This window comes from Phyllobates terribilis, unplaced genomic scaffold (assembly GCF_046119375.1).
Source record: "Phyllobates terribilis strain yellow unplaced genomic scaffold, ASM4611937v1 Scaffold_1__5_contigs__length_1240528914, whole genome shotgun sequence".
Taxonomy (NCBI): domain Eukaryota; kingdom Metazoa; phylum Chordata; class Amphibia; order Anura; family Dendrobatidae; genus Phyllobates; species Phyllobates terribilis.
Window position 1 is genome coordinate 1,055,996,112 of NW_027362761.1, and position 15,610 is coordinate 1,056,011,721.

General features: G+C 45.0%; 1 protein-coding gene across 1 annotated transcript in view; it reads left to right on the forward strand.

Moving 5' to 3' along the window:
* The window catches only part of LOC141164831 (uncharacterized), a 40,509-nt gene extending 25,281 nt beyond the window's left edge, over positions 1–15,228 (forward strand). The window contains exons 4-6 of the mRNA XM_073650491.1: positions 14,287–14,336; positions 14,580–14,659; positions 14,761–15,228. Of these exons, the coding sequence (XP_073506592.1) occupies positions 14,287–14,336; positions 14,580–14,659; positions 14,761–15,228 (598 nt within the window). The remainder of the gene's footprint in view (positions 1–14,286; positions 14,337–14,579; positions 14,660–14,760) is intronic.
* Positions 15,229–15,610: the final 382 nt, after the last annotated feature.

The following is a 15,610-nucleotide window of genomic DNA, read 5'->3' on the forward strand; positions in this document are numbered from 1 at the left end:
TAAATCGTCACTTATCAGCCTAGTTACCATTCTCCCTCCCTCCCTCGCACGTCACAAGGTATTGTGACGTGATGCTTTCCTTCCTCACCTCTCTGCACATGCGCAAAGCTCGGCTCTTATAGACAGCACTTTGTTTCCTCCGGGCCGGGTTTGTATGAGCACAATGTCGCAGGGCTCTATTGCTCAGGCACCGGCGAGTCACTGTGACTTCCACCTACAAGACGGTTTCCTGCGGCGCTGTGCTCATACAAACCCGGCTGGGAGGAAAGAAAGAGAGGTCTATAATAGCCACGATTTGCGCATGCAGGTGAGAAGGGAAAGCGGGTGAGGGAAAATGTTAACTAGGCTGATAGGTGACGATTTAGGGGAATAATATTCAGATAGACAGGCATTGCTTGGCGTCCCCTGGACGGCAAGCTTGTTTAAAACCAAAAAGATAAAACTATTTTTCGCTGCAATCAGACCTCTACTATGGGCCATACAGGTATGTATAGATTTACTTTTCTATACCCAGTATGCCCATAGTAGCGGTCTGATAACTCCCAGGGGGTGACAGATTCCCTTTAACAATAGATCCTAGAAACAAATAGATAACTAGAACCTGTAAGTAACTGGTTCCCAGCTAGTGATGAATATGTAAAGGGCAGACTGGTGCTAGGACCCGCTCTATAGTGCACATTATCATCAGGCAGGTGCAGCCTTTGGCTCTTACAAGATCTGCGGCAGTCATGTAGCGGTATAACACAGTCCCGCTTCTGCCTCAGTCGCCGGCAGTGGAGCCAACCCTGATCCTGGCAACTTAACCCTTTATATGACACAGTCAGTGGCTTCCACAGCATGTAGGCACTTTAGACAAAAGGAGAGGGAGGCGCGATCATGGTGCCGATGAGTTTCTATGGCAGCCGAGATCTAACAATGGGCCCCATGACGGCCATCTTACTGCTCCTATTAGACCCCGGCTGAGGAGAGGTCTATGAGGACACCGGTCAGAGCTATGTCGCCTGCTCTGCAGCTATTAGAAATATCTAGGGCTGATTAGTTTGCTATTTGTAAACTGGATCTAGCTTTACCCCCAGCAGCGCTGGGCTACCACTGGTGTGGTCAGGGCTATTGGGCTCCTAGATTGGGCAGAGGAGCTCAGTCTTCAGCAGGAGCTAGCTGAGGAGAGCGGAACAACTTGCATGGGGTGCTGCACAAGAAGCAGCTCACAAGGTGGAGATTTATCCGGAGGTGCGATGCCCGGGCTGTGATCTGCTGTACAGGCTGCATAGTCGCTGCCTCCTAGGACCCGAACTTCACCCCTAACAGGCACAGCAGAGCTCAGACGGCTGCAAGAAACCGGAGAGCGTCTGATTAGTGACTGCTGCGTCTCCTGCACTCAGATAAGAGACACACAGAGAGGGGGCTCAGTAATGATGAATACGGGAAGTGTCCACCCCTCACATGCCCTATATGTGGCCCCCAGAGGTAAAGTCTCCCCTATATCAAGCGCCTCATCCCGTCTTCACTGCTGGTGTGCTCCATTGCTTAAAGGGGATGTCTGATGAAAACAAGTTATCACTTATCCACAGCTCGGTGATCACTTACCGATCATAGGGTCCGACCGCTGGGAACCATCGTCTGATCGGGAACTTTTATCCTGTTAGAAAGGACACAACCAGCATTAAAGAGAACCTAAACTATAACTTTTAATAATATATAATACATTAAAAACAACTGGTATTAACTAGTGATGAGCGAGCGTGCTCACCATTGCTAGGTACTTGCCCGAGCATCTCACTGCTCGAGATGCTCAGCGCTCTGCGAGTATTTCCAGGTTGCTCGGGTGGGAACTTGGGTCCCCTCCCTGCATATTTGGTGCTCTTTAGAGAGCCAATGAACATGCAGGGATTGCCTGCCACGTTGTAGCCATGTTGTTTGTGGTCATTATAGTGATTGGCTGGCCGCACAGCGTCATCAGGTATATATAAGTCCGGGCACCGCCATGCTCGTCACAGTCTATCCCGGAATCAGGCAGTGTAGGGAGAGATGCTGCTGAGCTAGGCAGAAATTTGGTTGTTTATTAGTTAGCGTAGGTATACCACAACATCTACAGATATCCATCTGAACTAACAGTCCTTCTGAGGACTAATCCAGCTGCATATTTTCAGTGGTGTAGGTGATAGCAGGAGCTAGGCAGGCAGGCAGTGTATGTGGCAGACGGCAGTACATAATACAGCACAAGAGGCACCATTCCAGTTCTGTCTGCTCCTGCTGTTACAGATATTTCTTGAAATAGCCCCAGGTATCAGGGGCCAGGGATAATTTCTTTTTATCTTAATCCTGATTATTTGCTTAAAAAACAATCCAGAGAACACCGTATTTCTGCTCCATTACCTTGTTACCACAGCAGAATACAGCCGGATTCTTTCTATATTACAGCGATAAAAATCCAGAAATTTGTAGTGAACGTGGAAAATATTGGCCTCCATTTCAATTTTGTTGCAGTGTGTGTCAGTGAAGTTATTGACACGAGGTCGCTGTGAAAAATAGTAACCTACAGGCCAGCTATTTAAAACTCTGGTTTTCCGTCACATGTATCACATATCACTGCTGTTCAAATCCAGCCATTTGTAGTAAACATGGAAAATATTGTCTTCCATTTAAAATGGGCAAGGCGCATCGCAAGGGACGGGGAAGTGGACGTGATGGTGATGGTGCATGCAAAGGACGAGGCCGAGGTTGTGGGCAAGCTGAAATTGTGCCACAACAAACACCCACATCTTGTCGCTCGACCTTCCTGTCCCAATTAATAGGGGACCGCAGAACACCACTATTGAACACAGAGCAGTGTGAAAAGGTTATTGGTTGGATAGCAGATAATGCTTCCAGTCACTTAGCCAACACCACCACAACCCTGTCTTCCACACAGTCAAGTCTCAGTAGCCGTGAGTCTGGACTGCATGTTACTCACCCTTTTCCTCGTTCCTCTCATCATGCCGAGTGCCCGGAGACAACTAATCCCACACTTGGACACTCCGAAGACCTGTTCACTTTTCCATTTATAGATTCGGGCATCTCGCCGGGTCCACTTGAAGCGGGGCAAGAGGAGACTGCATGTAGCGATGCCAAAATATTTGAGCAACCACGGTCACACGAACATGATGGTGGGAAACTGTGAGAAGAGGCAGATGATGATGAGACACAATTGCCAGAAAGTCAGGAGGAGGACAAGGGTACGGAAGTGGAAGATGAGGTGGTGGATGATATAGTAACTGACGCAACCTGGCAGGGGGACATGCAGAGCGAGGATAGCAGCACACAGGAGGAGGGAGGCATAGCACCACAACAGGCAAGAAGAAGCAGCGTGGTGGCCGCAGACACAAGGCGGGAAAACATTCCTCGTAACGCCAACACAACGAAAGTTGCCAGTACAACTGTTGGGTCTTCCTGAGTCTGGTTGTTTTTTAAAGACTCTGCCAATAACTCAAAAAAGGCCATTTGTACCACCTACCAGGCCAGCATCAGCAGGGCTAGCAAAACTACCAGCCTGACCACCACCAGCATGATCAGGCACATGGCAGCAAAACACCCGACTAAGTGGGCCAAACCCCAGGGTCCAGCAACAGTGTCTGTGGGTGACACCACTGCTTGTTCCACTGTTGTGTGTGCATGCCAATCCCCTGTCCATGGCGCATACCAAGATGCCTCCCGCCCTGAACCTGTCGTTGAACACTCTCAACTAGCACCATTAGCAAGCACGTTGTAATGCACACGCCCGGGCTGAGTGGCGTGTGCTTGTATATGTAGTGATTCCACTGGACCGTGCCGGAGAGTGAATGCCTGGAGGGGCGTAACTAAGTGTTCACCCGATCCGAACAGGGTCGCACGACGGCATACGACGCCAGTGCACCAAGGAGGAACCGAGCAGAGGGATCAGGTGCTATTCCAAGACAGACCACGGACACGGCTGTTGACCCACACCGGGGAACACAGGAACAGACAGGCTAGGCTGGCACACGGACTGGTGGGTATACGCAGGCACGACTGGTATGCAGGCAGGCGGATATTTAGGCAGGGAGGTACAGGCAAGCACGGCTAGAGTGCAGACAGGGAGGCACTAGCAGGTTGGAACACAGGCGGGATAGGACCCAGTACACACTGGGACTCAGGAACAGAACCACAGATGTGGCGGACAAACACAGCAGAGTGAGGCCGCCCAGAGTGGTGAGCGAGAGCAGGGCAAGACGAGACCGCCAAGAGCGGTGAGCGAGAGTAGAGCAGGACGAGGCCGCCTGGAGCAGTGAGCAAGAGTAGAGCAGGACGAGGCCGCCTGGGCAGCGAGCAAAGGGTCAGAGCAGAGCGAGACTGCAGGAGCAGCGAGCAAAGGGTCAGAGCAGAGCGAGACTGCCGGAGCAGCAAGAAAAGGGTCAGAGCAGAGCGAGACTGCCGGAACAGTGAGCAAAGGGTCAGAGCAGAGCGAGACTTCCGGAGCAGTGAGCAAAGTGTCAGAGCAGAGCGAGACTGCCGGAGCAGCGAGCAAAGGGTCAGAGCAGAGAGAGACTGCCGGAGCAGCGAGCAAAGGGTCAGAGTAGAGCGAGACTGCCAGAGCAGCGAGCAAAGGTTCAGAGCAGAGCAAGACTGCCGGAGCAGCGAGCAAAGGGTCAGAGCAGAGCGAGACTGCCGGAGCAGTGAGCAAAGGGTCAGAGCAGAGCGAGACTGCCGGAGCAGCAAGCAAAGGGTCAGAGCGGAGGAAGACTGCCAGAGCAGTGAGCAAAGGGTCAGAGCAGGCCAGAGCCGCTGGAGCGGTGAGCAAAGGCAGAGCAGGCTAGAACCGCCGCAGCGGTGAGCAAGGCAGAGCAGGCTAGAACCGCCGGAGTGGTGCGCAAGGCAGAGCAGGGGGGACAGGGCTCTGTTCACACGGAACAGACAGGAAGGGAAAGGCAGAACCAGATACCCACAGGGTACTTGCAGTGAAGTAGCGAGTGAACCACAAACTCACAAACGGAAATACAGTGACAACGAGCAGGAGTTAGGTACGAGTTCAGACTCTGCAGAAAAAGGGAAGGTACGGACATAGAGAAAAACAGGAAAACAGGCTAGGAACAGACACAGCAGAAAGATACAGGAGCGGGTCTAGGTATGCGGCCCCTAGAAGGCGGAACGAGCAGACTAGGAGCGTGTTCAGACAGGAACAGGCAAGATACAGGAACGGGTCTAGGTATGCAGCCCCTAGAAGGCGGAAGGAACAGGCTAGGAGCGTGTTCAGACAGGACAGACGAGATACAGGAGCGGGTCTATGTATGCGGCCCCTAAAAGGCGGAAGGAACAGGCTAGGAGCGAGTTCAGACAGGCCTGGAAATACAGCCTCCAGGAAAGGCAGGCAAGCAAACACAAAAAGGGACCTGGCACATTCAGAGTGAAAGAGCACACTGAATGAAACACAATGCTCAGGCAGGGTTTCTTGGGAGGAGCTGGGTTAAATACCAGGTGACAGAAAGCAATGTGTCTGCAGCAGGTACAAGAAACAGGAAGTGATCGGGCGCCGCCCTTAAGCTGCAGAAACAGAGGCAAGCAGACAGCATGGAGGGAAGCCAGGCTAGAAGACTGGACTGGAGATCAAGTGCGCGCTCTTGCACAGTGGGAGATGGACCACTATGCTAGGACGCCGCGAGGTATGTTACACACGTCCACGTCCCAGAGCAGTTTTCAGTTGTACCTATCCCACACATTTTGCGAATGCTTGCGCTCGAAATGTTGCCTTTTAGACTCATGGAGAACGAAGCTTTCCACAACCAGATGGTGGCAGCAGTCCCTCAGTACTCAGTCCCCAGCCACCACTATTTCTCCCAGTGTGCCGTCCCCGCTTTACACAAGTACATGTCCCACAACATTATTCATGCCCTCAACAATGAAGTTACTGAGAAAGTCCACTAAACCACAGACATGTGGACAAGTGCTTGTGGGAAGGGACGGTACATCTCGCTGACGGCACACTGGGTGTTAATAGAGAGAGCCAGGACCCAGTCGCACCTTGGGACGGAACACTTCCTTACGACGCCGAGGATTGCGGGCCCTGGGTCAATCAGGGTTGCTCCCACATTCTACAGCTCCTGCACCTTATCCTCCTCCACTTCAGCCTCCATCTCAGAAATTACCACATCAGTCACAAGCTGGAAGCACTGCAGCACTGCCTCAGCCAAGCGGTAACAGGCTGTGCTGAAGCTAATATGCTTATGTGCTTATATGTGACAAACCACACAACGCTGAAGAGTTGTGGACAGCTCTGAAAGAGCAGGCAGATCTGAGGCTCACACCGCTGAACCTACAGCCAGGCATGGTCATATGTGACAATTGCCGGAACCTGGTGGCTTCCTTTCACTAGAACTACAGGGCCTAGAAGAAACCTACTCTGTAATTTTACATGACCTGCACTTCATGGCGGAGATGCTGCTTCCTCAATGCTTCCACTTTGCAATAAAACCATTCACAGAAATGTGATGAACTGATTTTAACAACTGTGGCATCCTATAAAAGGACTAGGCTCAAATACAGTGAGTTCTTTAGAATGAGCCATTCTTTTGCAAATATTAGTAAAGGCAGCGTGAATGGCAAGCGGCTGGATTGTACACACATGTGATCATGAGAATGAATAAAAATAAACTGAATTCAATGATTTAGAAGTGTGTCCCAATGCTTTAGTTAATAAAGTGTATTTCCTCACTTCCTTGTGTCGCTCCCTGATCCTCTTTAAATCTAGAATGACATACGGAAATAGTATACGGATTCAAAATGATAGAGATATTTTTAAAGGGTTATTAAGAACTTTAACATCAAGGACTTAGCCTAAGCAAAGGCTATCAAGCTTTGATCAGTAGGAACTGCACTGATCAGCACAGTGAAGAGATCATTTTATGGCTTTTTTTACTAGAGAGATGATAAAAAAAATCTTCTTAAAGGAAATCTGTCAGCAGGATTCCACCCCCAAACTGTTTATATGTGCGTGTAGCTCTTGTGACGGGGTGTGTGACAGAGAGGGCAGAGACAGCAGGCCGGAGAACAATCCAACAACCTTTATTGGGACTGAAAGAATATAACAACAAACAGAGATATGATTCCTGGAGTCTTCAAAGTGGTCACATAAAAAGGAAGAAATCCATGGGCGCCACCAGGTAATCCGATGCCAAGGACAATGTAACAACAGTTCTTATACTAGTTCCTCAAATCCAGCAGGGTAGGCAAGACATACCAATCCCACGTGGCAACTGATTTCCAATCTCCAATAGTCCAACTGACCCCCAATCTCCAATAGTCCATACACGTGCACAGCAGCAGATCCTCTCACCTCACACGACACAGCATCAACTAAAAAATAAAACTTATGGCTTATTGCTCTCCTTCTCTTGGGATCAGCACCCGGGTTCGGCAGAGATACTCACCCCCCACCCACTTAAACTTTTACTACAGGTAACTCAAAGGAAGAAGAAGCCTTCAGAGATCCAGCTCCAGCCAGTCTGCAGTTCTGAGCACCAGGGAAGCCACCTTCAGAGAGGAACAAAGACACACATGCCCTCACCAGATGCAGGACAGGAAATGCTAATGTAGGCCTGATTACAGTATTTGTCCATGAAAACAGGCTCAGGAGTGTACACTCTGATACAACCCCTTCCCCTATCAACTTGTATATTGACCTCAACAGGTCACTTGTCAAGTACATCTACAGTAGATATAGCTGACGGGACTTATGGCTCCTCCTGTCTGGACAATCCATCTGCATTTTGGTGTTGGTTCTCTTTTGGATATCATACGATAAAGTTATAGGGTTGAAGGTCTGAGCTCCATTTTGCATCCTCTTTGACTTAAACTCTGGTTCTTGCACCCACTAATTGGCACTGCAGATCTCCCACATCATTTCCTAGGACAATATCTGCAGGCAGGCCACTCATCACTCCAACCACACATTGCTTGATCACCAAAGCCAAAGTCCAGTTCTACACTTGATTCTGGGATATTCCTCCACTGGGCTCTAGCTAAATTCAATGATAATCCCAGGTCCTAGCGGTATTGCCTCCGGCTGAACCACTCTGGGATCAGCTATGGCGAGAAATGCCCCAGAGTCATAAAAACCAAGAACTTTTAAACAGTCCGGCATGCCTTCCTGTAAGTGCTTTCTTTGATGATTAGAGGAACTCATGGCTGTGGCCTGCACCCCATAAAACCCTAATAGTTGAACATGGGTGTCTGAGTCATTAGGCAAGTCAACTTGGAGGAGTGACACCTTTCCCTCAATGGTATTTGGCTTTAAATAATTGATAGGCCCTCCCCGTGTTTGATGCGGGCACCGGCAATGAGCCCGCATCTTTTCCAGCACATGATAGCTGAGCTGATCAGCTGTCATGTGCCCCTAACAGCTGCAGGTGGAATCGCGATCAACCCGCAGCTGTTAACATGTTAAATGCCGCTCTCATATTCCGACAGTGGCATTTAACATGGCCATGTCAGAAGCGCTTCATAAGATCTGCCCATCGGCACGGCCGTCACACGATCGCGGGTCGCTGATGGGTTGGCATGACAACCGTGGTCTGCAGGAGACCCCTGTGGTTGTCATAGCCGATGAGATGATCGCAGCTTTTAATCTCCCATGGTGACTATTGAAGCATGTGAAAAGTGAAAAAAAAATGTTTTTCTAAATATAAAAAAATATAAAAGTTCAAATCACCCCCCTTTCACCCCATTCAAAGTAATACAATAACGAAAAATCAAAAATACACATATTTGATATTGCCGCATTCAGAATCACCCGATCTATTAATATATAAAAATAATTTATCTGATGGGTAAACGGCGTAACAAGAAAAAGAATCAAAACCCCAGAATTACGTTTTTTTGGTCTTCGCAACATTGCATTAAAATGCAATAATGGGCGGTCAAAACACAGTATCTTTACCAAAATGATATCAATAAAAACATCAGCTCAATACTCAAAAAATAAGCCATCACCAGCCCCAGATCTCGAAAAATGGAGACGCTAAGGGTCTCGGAAAATGGTGCCTTTTTTTTTTTTTTTTTAACAAACCTTGGATTTTTTTTCACTACCTAAATAAGAAAAGAACCTATACATGTTTGGTATCGACAAACTCATAATGATCTGGAATATCATAATAGCAGATCAGTTTTAGCATTTAGTGAACATGGTAAAAAAAAATTGTAGAATTGCACTTTATTTGCAATTTCACTGCACTTGGATTTTTTCCCCATTTTACAGTACACAATATGGTAAAACCAATAGTGTCGTTCAAAAGTACAACTCATCCTGCAAAAAACAAGCCCTCATAAGGCCATATTGATGGAAAAATAAAACGTTATGGCTCTGGGAAAAAGGGGAGTAAAAAATGAAAACACAAAAACGGAAAAACCCAAGATAGTAAAGGGGTTAAATATGTTCATGGTTCACATCGTACTGCTCTATTAACTATAACTTCTTTGCTACTAGCAAAATGGTTCTCACTCTTTCTCGCCATTACTTCTTCCTAAATCTCAGCCAACTGTGTTAGTCTAGAACTAAGATCGGCAAGATCAAAACTTTTTTACTAAAATTATTTTCTCCTAAAGATGCAGTAAGCGTGGCTGATACCAGTTATCATGCCTTCCATCCTGATATTTTTTTGCTATATTCTCACATGTTGTTTTATTGAAGGAAATGGATCCCATTTGTACCCAATGACATCTATGTAAAGACACCAATAAATTGCTATGGCAGCCAGTGGCGAAACAATGTCCCAATTGTATTCCATATATGAAATCCTATTAGGTCCCGTAAGAAAGTTAAGTAAAGTTTAATGAAAAATTCCAAAATGTTCAAAGAAAAAAACACAAATTTTAACTTAGAAAAAATGCTTTCTTTAAAAAAAAAACTAAAAAAAATACACATTATTGCCATGAAATTACTACAAATAATGAGTATTATTGAACACACAAAAACCCAAACTTAAAAAAAAACATATTACCTCCATGATGAACATCTTAAAATTAAAGCTAAATTGCTCTTTTCTGTTATCCCCTCTACCCAAATTAATATTATAAAAAGTAATCAGTGTCATATGAACCTAAAATAATACCAATGAAAACAATAACAAATAATGAGCTCTCATATAGATCTGCTGTTGGTAAAAAAAAAATAAAGTTACAGGTCTAAATGAAAAAAAAAAATATTTAAAAGAAAGCATTTTTATTGTATACAGTCATGGCCAGAAGTGTTGGCACCCTTGAAATTGCTCCAGAAAATGAAGTATTTCTCCCAGAAAATGACTGCAAATTACACATGTTTTGTTATACACAGGTTTATTTCCTTTTGGGTGTATTGGAGCAACACAAAAAAGCAGAGAAAACAAAGGCGAATTGGATATAATTTCACACAAGCCCCCCAAAATGGGCCAGACAAAATTATTATTAATATTTGGTTGCACACCCTTTGGAATAAATAAGTGCAATCACTCATTTCCTATAACCATCAACAAGCTTCTTACATCCTTCAACTGAAATTTTGGACCACTCTTATATGTGAAGGGCGCCTTCTCCCAACAGCAATTTAATGATCTCTCTATAGGTGTTCATTGGGATTTAGATCCGGACTCAGTGCTGACCACTTCAGAACTCTCCAACGCTTTGTTTCCATCCATTTCTGGGGGCTTCTTGAAGTATATTTAGGGTCATTTTGCTGCTGGAAGACCCATGATCTAGGATGCAAACCCAGCTTTCTGACACTAGGCACTACATAGCAACCCAAAATCCTTTGGTAATCTTCATGATGCCTTGCACACAGTCAAGGGACCCAGTGCCAGAGGCAACAAAATAATCCCAAAACATATTTGAACCTCCACCATATTCGACTGTTGGCAGTGTCTGACTGGGGTGCTAAGGGCCCACCAGTAACCAACTCCAGTGCCCCACTTTTCAGCTACATGCAAATGTGACATTATCCTCAATCACAAATTTCTATGACAATGAATTGGGTAAATTAAATAATTCATTTCATTTACCCAATTGTTAAATGAATAAGTTGCTGCATTTGTCTGTACATAGTGATTCAAGTGTATTGTGCCAAGTACTGCTCATATAAGAGGCAGGTTGCCCACCGGAGGATTCTCCTGTTCTCCTGTGGGCCAGTCCAAGCCTGATAGAGCTGTGGTGTATTATTCTATAGTCACCTGTCCCCTCCAATGCCCGATTAACGTGTTGCAACTGCAAGAACTAGTAAAGATCAGTGTGGGGCCGGTCACACTCCTCCTGCAGCTGTCATTAGATGAATCTGCCACATTTTTTGGCTGTCTTGTATAACTTGACACCACCTATTAGTTGCTTACCTTGTGCCAGAAATGTGTGCTACAATTTTGGTGCAATTTCTGGTCCTCGCTACAGAATATTAGACCCCTCCCCTCTTAGTTAAGCCACACCCTTCTCATCTAAGGCACAGAAAGTGTTTAAAACACGAGGAACAAGTCATGAAATAAAGTTTCTGCCGCACATAACTACAGAATTCTGTCCCATGTAGCTGATAAATCTCTCCCAGTGACGTCTGATTAATATTTATATTTGTATTGAACATAAAACCACAATCTTGGGGCCATTACCAGCCTACTTTATACATGTTTAATTGATATCACAAGTTGTTTTATCCCAAAATATCTCTGCAGCTCCCTCATATAATTGTATGAAAAATATGAAGAAATATATGTGTGTGCCCACATATTATCTGTACAGGTCCATATATCAGCCACTATTATGAGAAATATGTAATAAAATACACTATACTACAATATCAGTGTCTTGTCCCTTTAAATCTGCAGCTACTTCTGTCACCATGGTAACAGTATTCATATTCAGCCAATAGGATTGCTCGGTTTGAATTTGAAGAAAAAAAAAAGTCCTATGTGGTCAGTTTGTTACATCTCATCTGAGTGTGAAGACAGACACCTGCGATCAGCGAGAGATTATAGGTATAAGACGTGATATAATATAACGGACGGAGCCACATCCCATCACACGCACTCAGCGACCTCAACTGACAGGAATCAGCACATTTACCAGAGGATAAGTCATTATTCCCCAACACATGATACGCTGAGACACCAGTGGGGGGCGCCGCACTCATTACATCTCCCATCTGGATGGATCCAGCAGCGAGATCCTGATAATTACCCCCAGCTTTGTTCCTCCATGGGGAATCGCCCCGGAGCACGCAGAACAGGTCGAAGTGTAGTACTGCTAGAACTCTGTACGATATCCCGTCCTCCATATACCACATAATACAGGGCTGGTACTACTGGGACAAGTCATCACCTATCCAGAGATCAGTGATAACTTGTTCCAGCTAGACATCCCCTTTAATGGAACAGATCACATATCTAACAGCCAACACTGTTCATTTCCAATCGTCCCCTGGCTCCAGTAATGCCCCTGAATATATCGCCAATATGAACCAAATACCAAACCCTCTGCTGACGCCTCCTGATATTTTATAGATTTTGGATACATTTCTACCAGAGAAGATATCAGCGGACACCATGGGGATTGAGTATTCTGCCAGCGTTGGACCAGGTAGTATCCATCAGTGATATCTGAACTTCGTCCATATTCTATTGTATATGGGTTTCTTCAGCTTTACCCCTTCCCAATATGACCAATTTATGTGTTTTTTTTCCTCTGCTCTTTCTAAGGGCTATAACTTTTTTAATGTCTGTCCACATAGAAGTGTAAGGTCTTGTTATTTTGCAGGACGAGCTGTACTTATAAATGACACCATTCATTTACCACATAGTACTAGAAAACGGGGAAAAATTCCAAGTGCAGTAAAATTGCAAAAAAAAAACAACACAAGTCTGACATTGTTTTTTTTGGGAACGGTTTTAATGCTGCACATTGTGCGGTAAAAACAACCTAGTAATAGGATCCTGCTCCTCAGGGTGATGACAGCAAGACCAAACTTGGCCAGTATTTTTGGGGAAAAGCAAACATTTTTTTGATTGTGTCACCATTTTTTCCGAGACCCATAACATTTTCATTTTTGGGGTTGATGGAGCTGTGTGGGGGCTTATTTTTTAAGGGGCATGACAAGGTTTTTATTGATACCATTTTGGGACAGATCTGACATTGTCATCGCTCCTTACAGGATTTTTTGCAGAGTTGTGAGAAATGAAAAAATGCAATTTTGGATTTTTTAATTTTATTCTGTTTAAGGTGTTTACTGATCAGGTTAATTTTTATATTGTGATAGATTGGACTTTTCAGGAAGTGACAATACCACTTAAGTATATTTTTTTATCATCTTTAATTTTAGTGGGAGGTGAGTTAAACGTGTGGGTTTTTTTCACATTTTTCTAGACTTTTTTTTAACTTTTCATTGTATTTGTATATATCATCTGATCGATTGCACTATATACAGCTATACCACAGTAATGCTCCATATAGCAAAATCACAGTCTCCTTTGCAGCCCAAATGAAGCTTCATTATGACAGACATGGGAGTCTTCAAAAGACCCTCGGCTGTCATAGCAATCCATCGGCGCCCTGCAATCGCGTCACAGGAGCACCAATGGGATGAGGCGCCCCAATGCCGGCTTGCTGTTAATGCTGCTGTCAGAGATTGACATCAGCATTTAACAGGTTAACAGTTGTGGGTAGATCTTGGCTGCTCCGCGGCTGTTACAGGCAGGTCCTGGTTTGTCACAGCCATTACCTGCCATGGGGCGAGCTGACCCAGTGACCCTGCTCCATACACCCACAACTGACTTATACCATACATGTACGGCGGATGTTGGTAAGGAGTTAAAGGAGTTGTCCAGCTTTGGGTACATTTTTTTTACTTCAATGCAAGTATTTGGGGCTAAAACTGATTTTTGTAATTGAGTTTCATTACAAATGTTGCCTCCTATATCTATGCTGTACTGTCTATTGCTGACTGCAGAATTAGCTAACTGAGAATCTATCAGTGAGCGCCTTATGACAGTCTTAAGGGAATTTGTAGATCTTTCATCTGGTTTTCTCCTGAGTGACTCTTAGCTAATTTAGAACCACAGAAAACATGAAAGTTGAATGTGCAGAGAAACAATGAGCCTGTAATAGCCAGTGAAAAACATTTAATGAAACCTAAATGTGAAAAATTATTTTTAGCAGTGAATACATGGACATAAGTGTGTATATATATATATATATATATATATATATATATATATATATATATATATATAAATTACTGCATCTTTTATGCTATTTATTAAGTCTCATGTAATTTTCTGGCTACCTATACAGCATCAAAAATACCAAAAAGCTTAAATCCCCAATGGAAGCTGATGGCACCAGTGAGAATATGGCCTAAGCATAATCTATAGGGAGAGGAGGACATTATTCACTCCAGTTTCCTGTGGCCCCTCCGGAGTACAGACTGCTGCACAGTAGTCGGCATTCTGCATTACGTGTAAAAGAGGAAAAACACCTCTTTACTCAGCGGGTTGAGGGGCAGCGTGGTGGTCAGTAGTGGCACTCTGGCACGTCCTCTCCGTACAGTGAGAATTGCTCCTAATATCTGGTTGTGTTTTCTGCAGACTACATCAGTCCTGAGGAACAGCTGAGGAGACTGGCATATTGTGTGAAGTTTCTCCCTTCTCCCCTCTACAAGAAGGAGGTCAGTGAGACGACTCAGGGCAGCGCTGCGGCCTCTTCTATAAGGTAGCTGTGTATTCGGATCTTCCTAGTTTCCTCCTAACTTCATCTCTTCTCTTCCAGCGCCTGATGCCGACCAACCCCATTGCCCAAAGAAGATGCATCGAAGAGTATAAAGCCAGGGAGAAAAGGAAGAGGGAAGAAAGGCGCAAGGAACTAAAAGAACGGCGCAAGTACCTGGATGAAGAGGAAGACGAGGAAGAAGAGAAGGAAGAAGAGGAGAAAGCAGCAAAGAAGATAAAGCTGGACATCATGGATTTAAGACAGAAGACACTAAAAGAACTGTGCGCCTACCTGGATGAAGAGGAAGAAGAGGAAGAAAAGAAAGAACAGAAAGCAAAGAAGATGAAACTCCACATCAAGATCCCTAGGGGGGAAGTGACGGCCAAAGCCCAGAAAAGAAGACAACCGATCCCAACAACAAGAAGGAAGAAGCAGTACCAGACCAACTTCAGCCAGTACATCAACCGGTATTTGAGAGGAAAGAGGAACATCATGTGGACCATCCTGCTGGGATCTCTCTGCCGATAACATCTCATACGGCAATACCGGCTGGTAAGTATAAGACCACAAAAGAAATAACAGAAGGATAGTGTAACATAGTGGTAGTAGATCAGGGTTAGTGTAATAAGAGTAATAATACTAGTGATAATAGTAAGAAAGTAATAAAATAGTAATAAAATAACAGGAGTAATAGTAGTAGGTTGAATAGCAGTGTGATCCAGGGTCCTAGGACTGATCGCCTTTTCTCGGGGTCAAGAAGGAATTTTTCCCCAGTGACACAAATTGGCTGAAGGTGTCCTGGGGTTTTTGCCTTTTTCTGGATCAACACTGTAGGTATAGGGTAGTATTAGTAGTGATAGGAAAGGAGAATAATACTAATAAAATAGCAGTTAATTAATAATAAGATAAA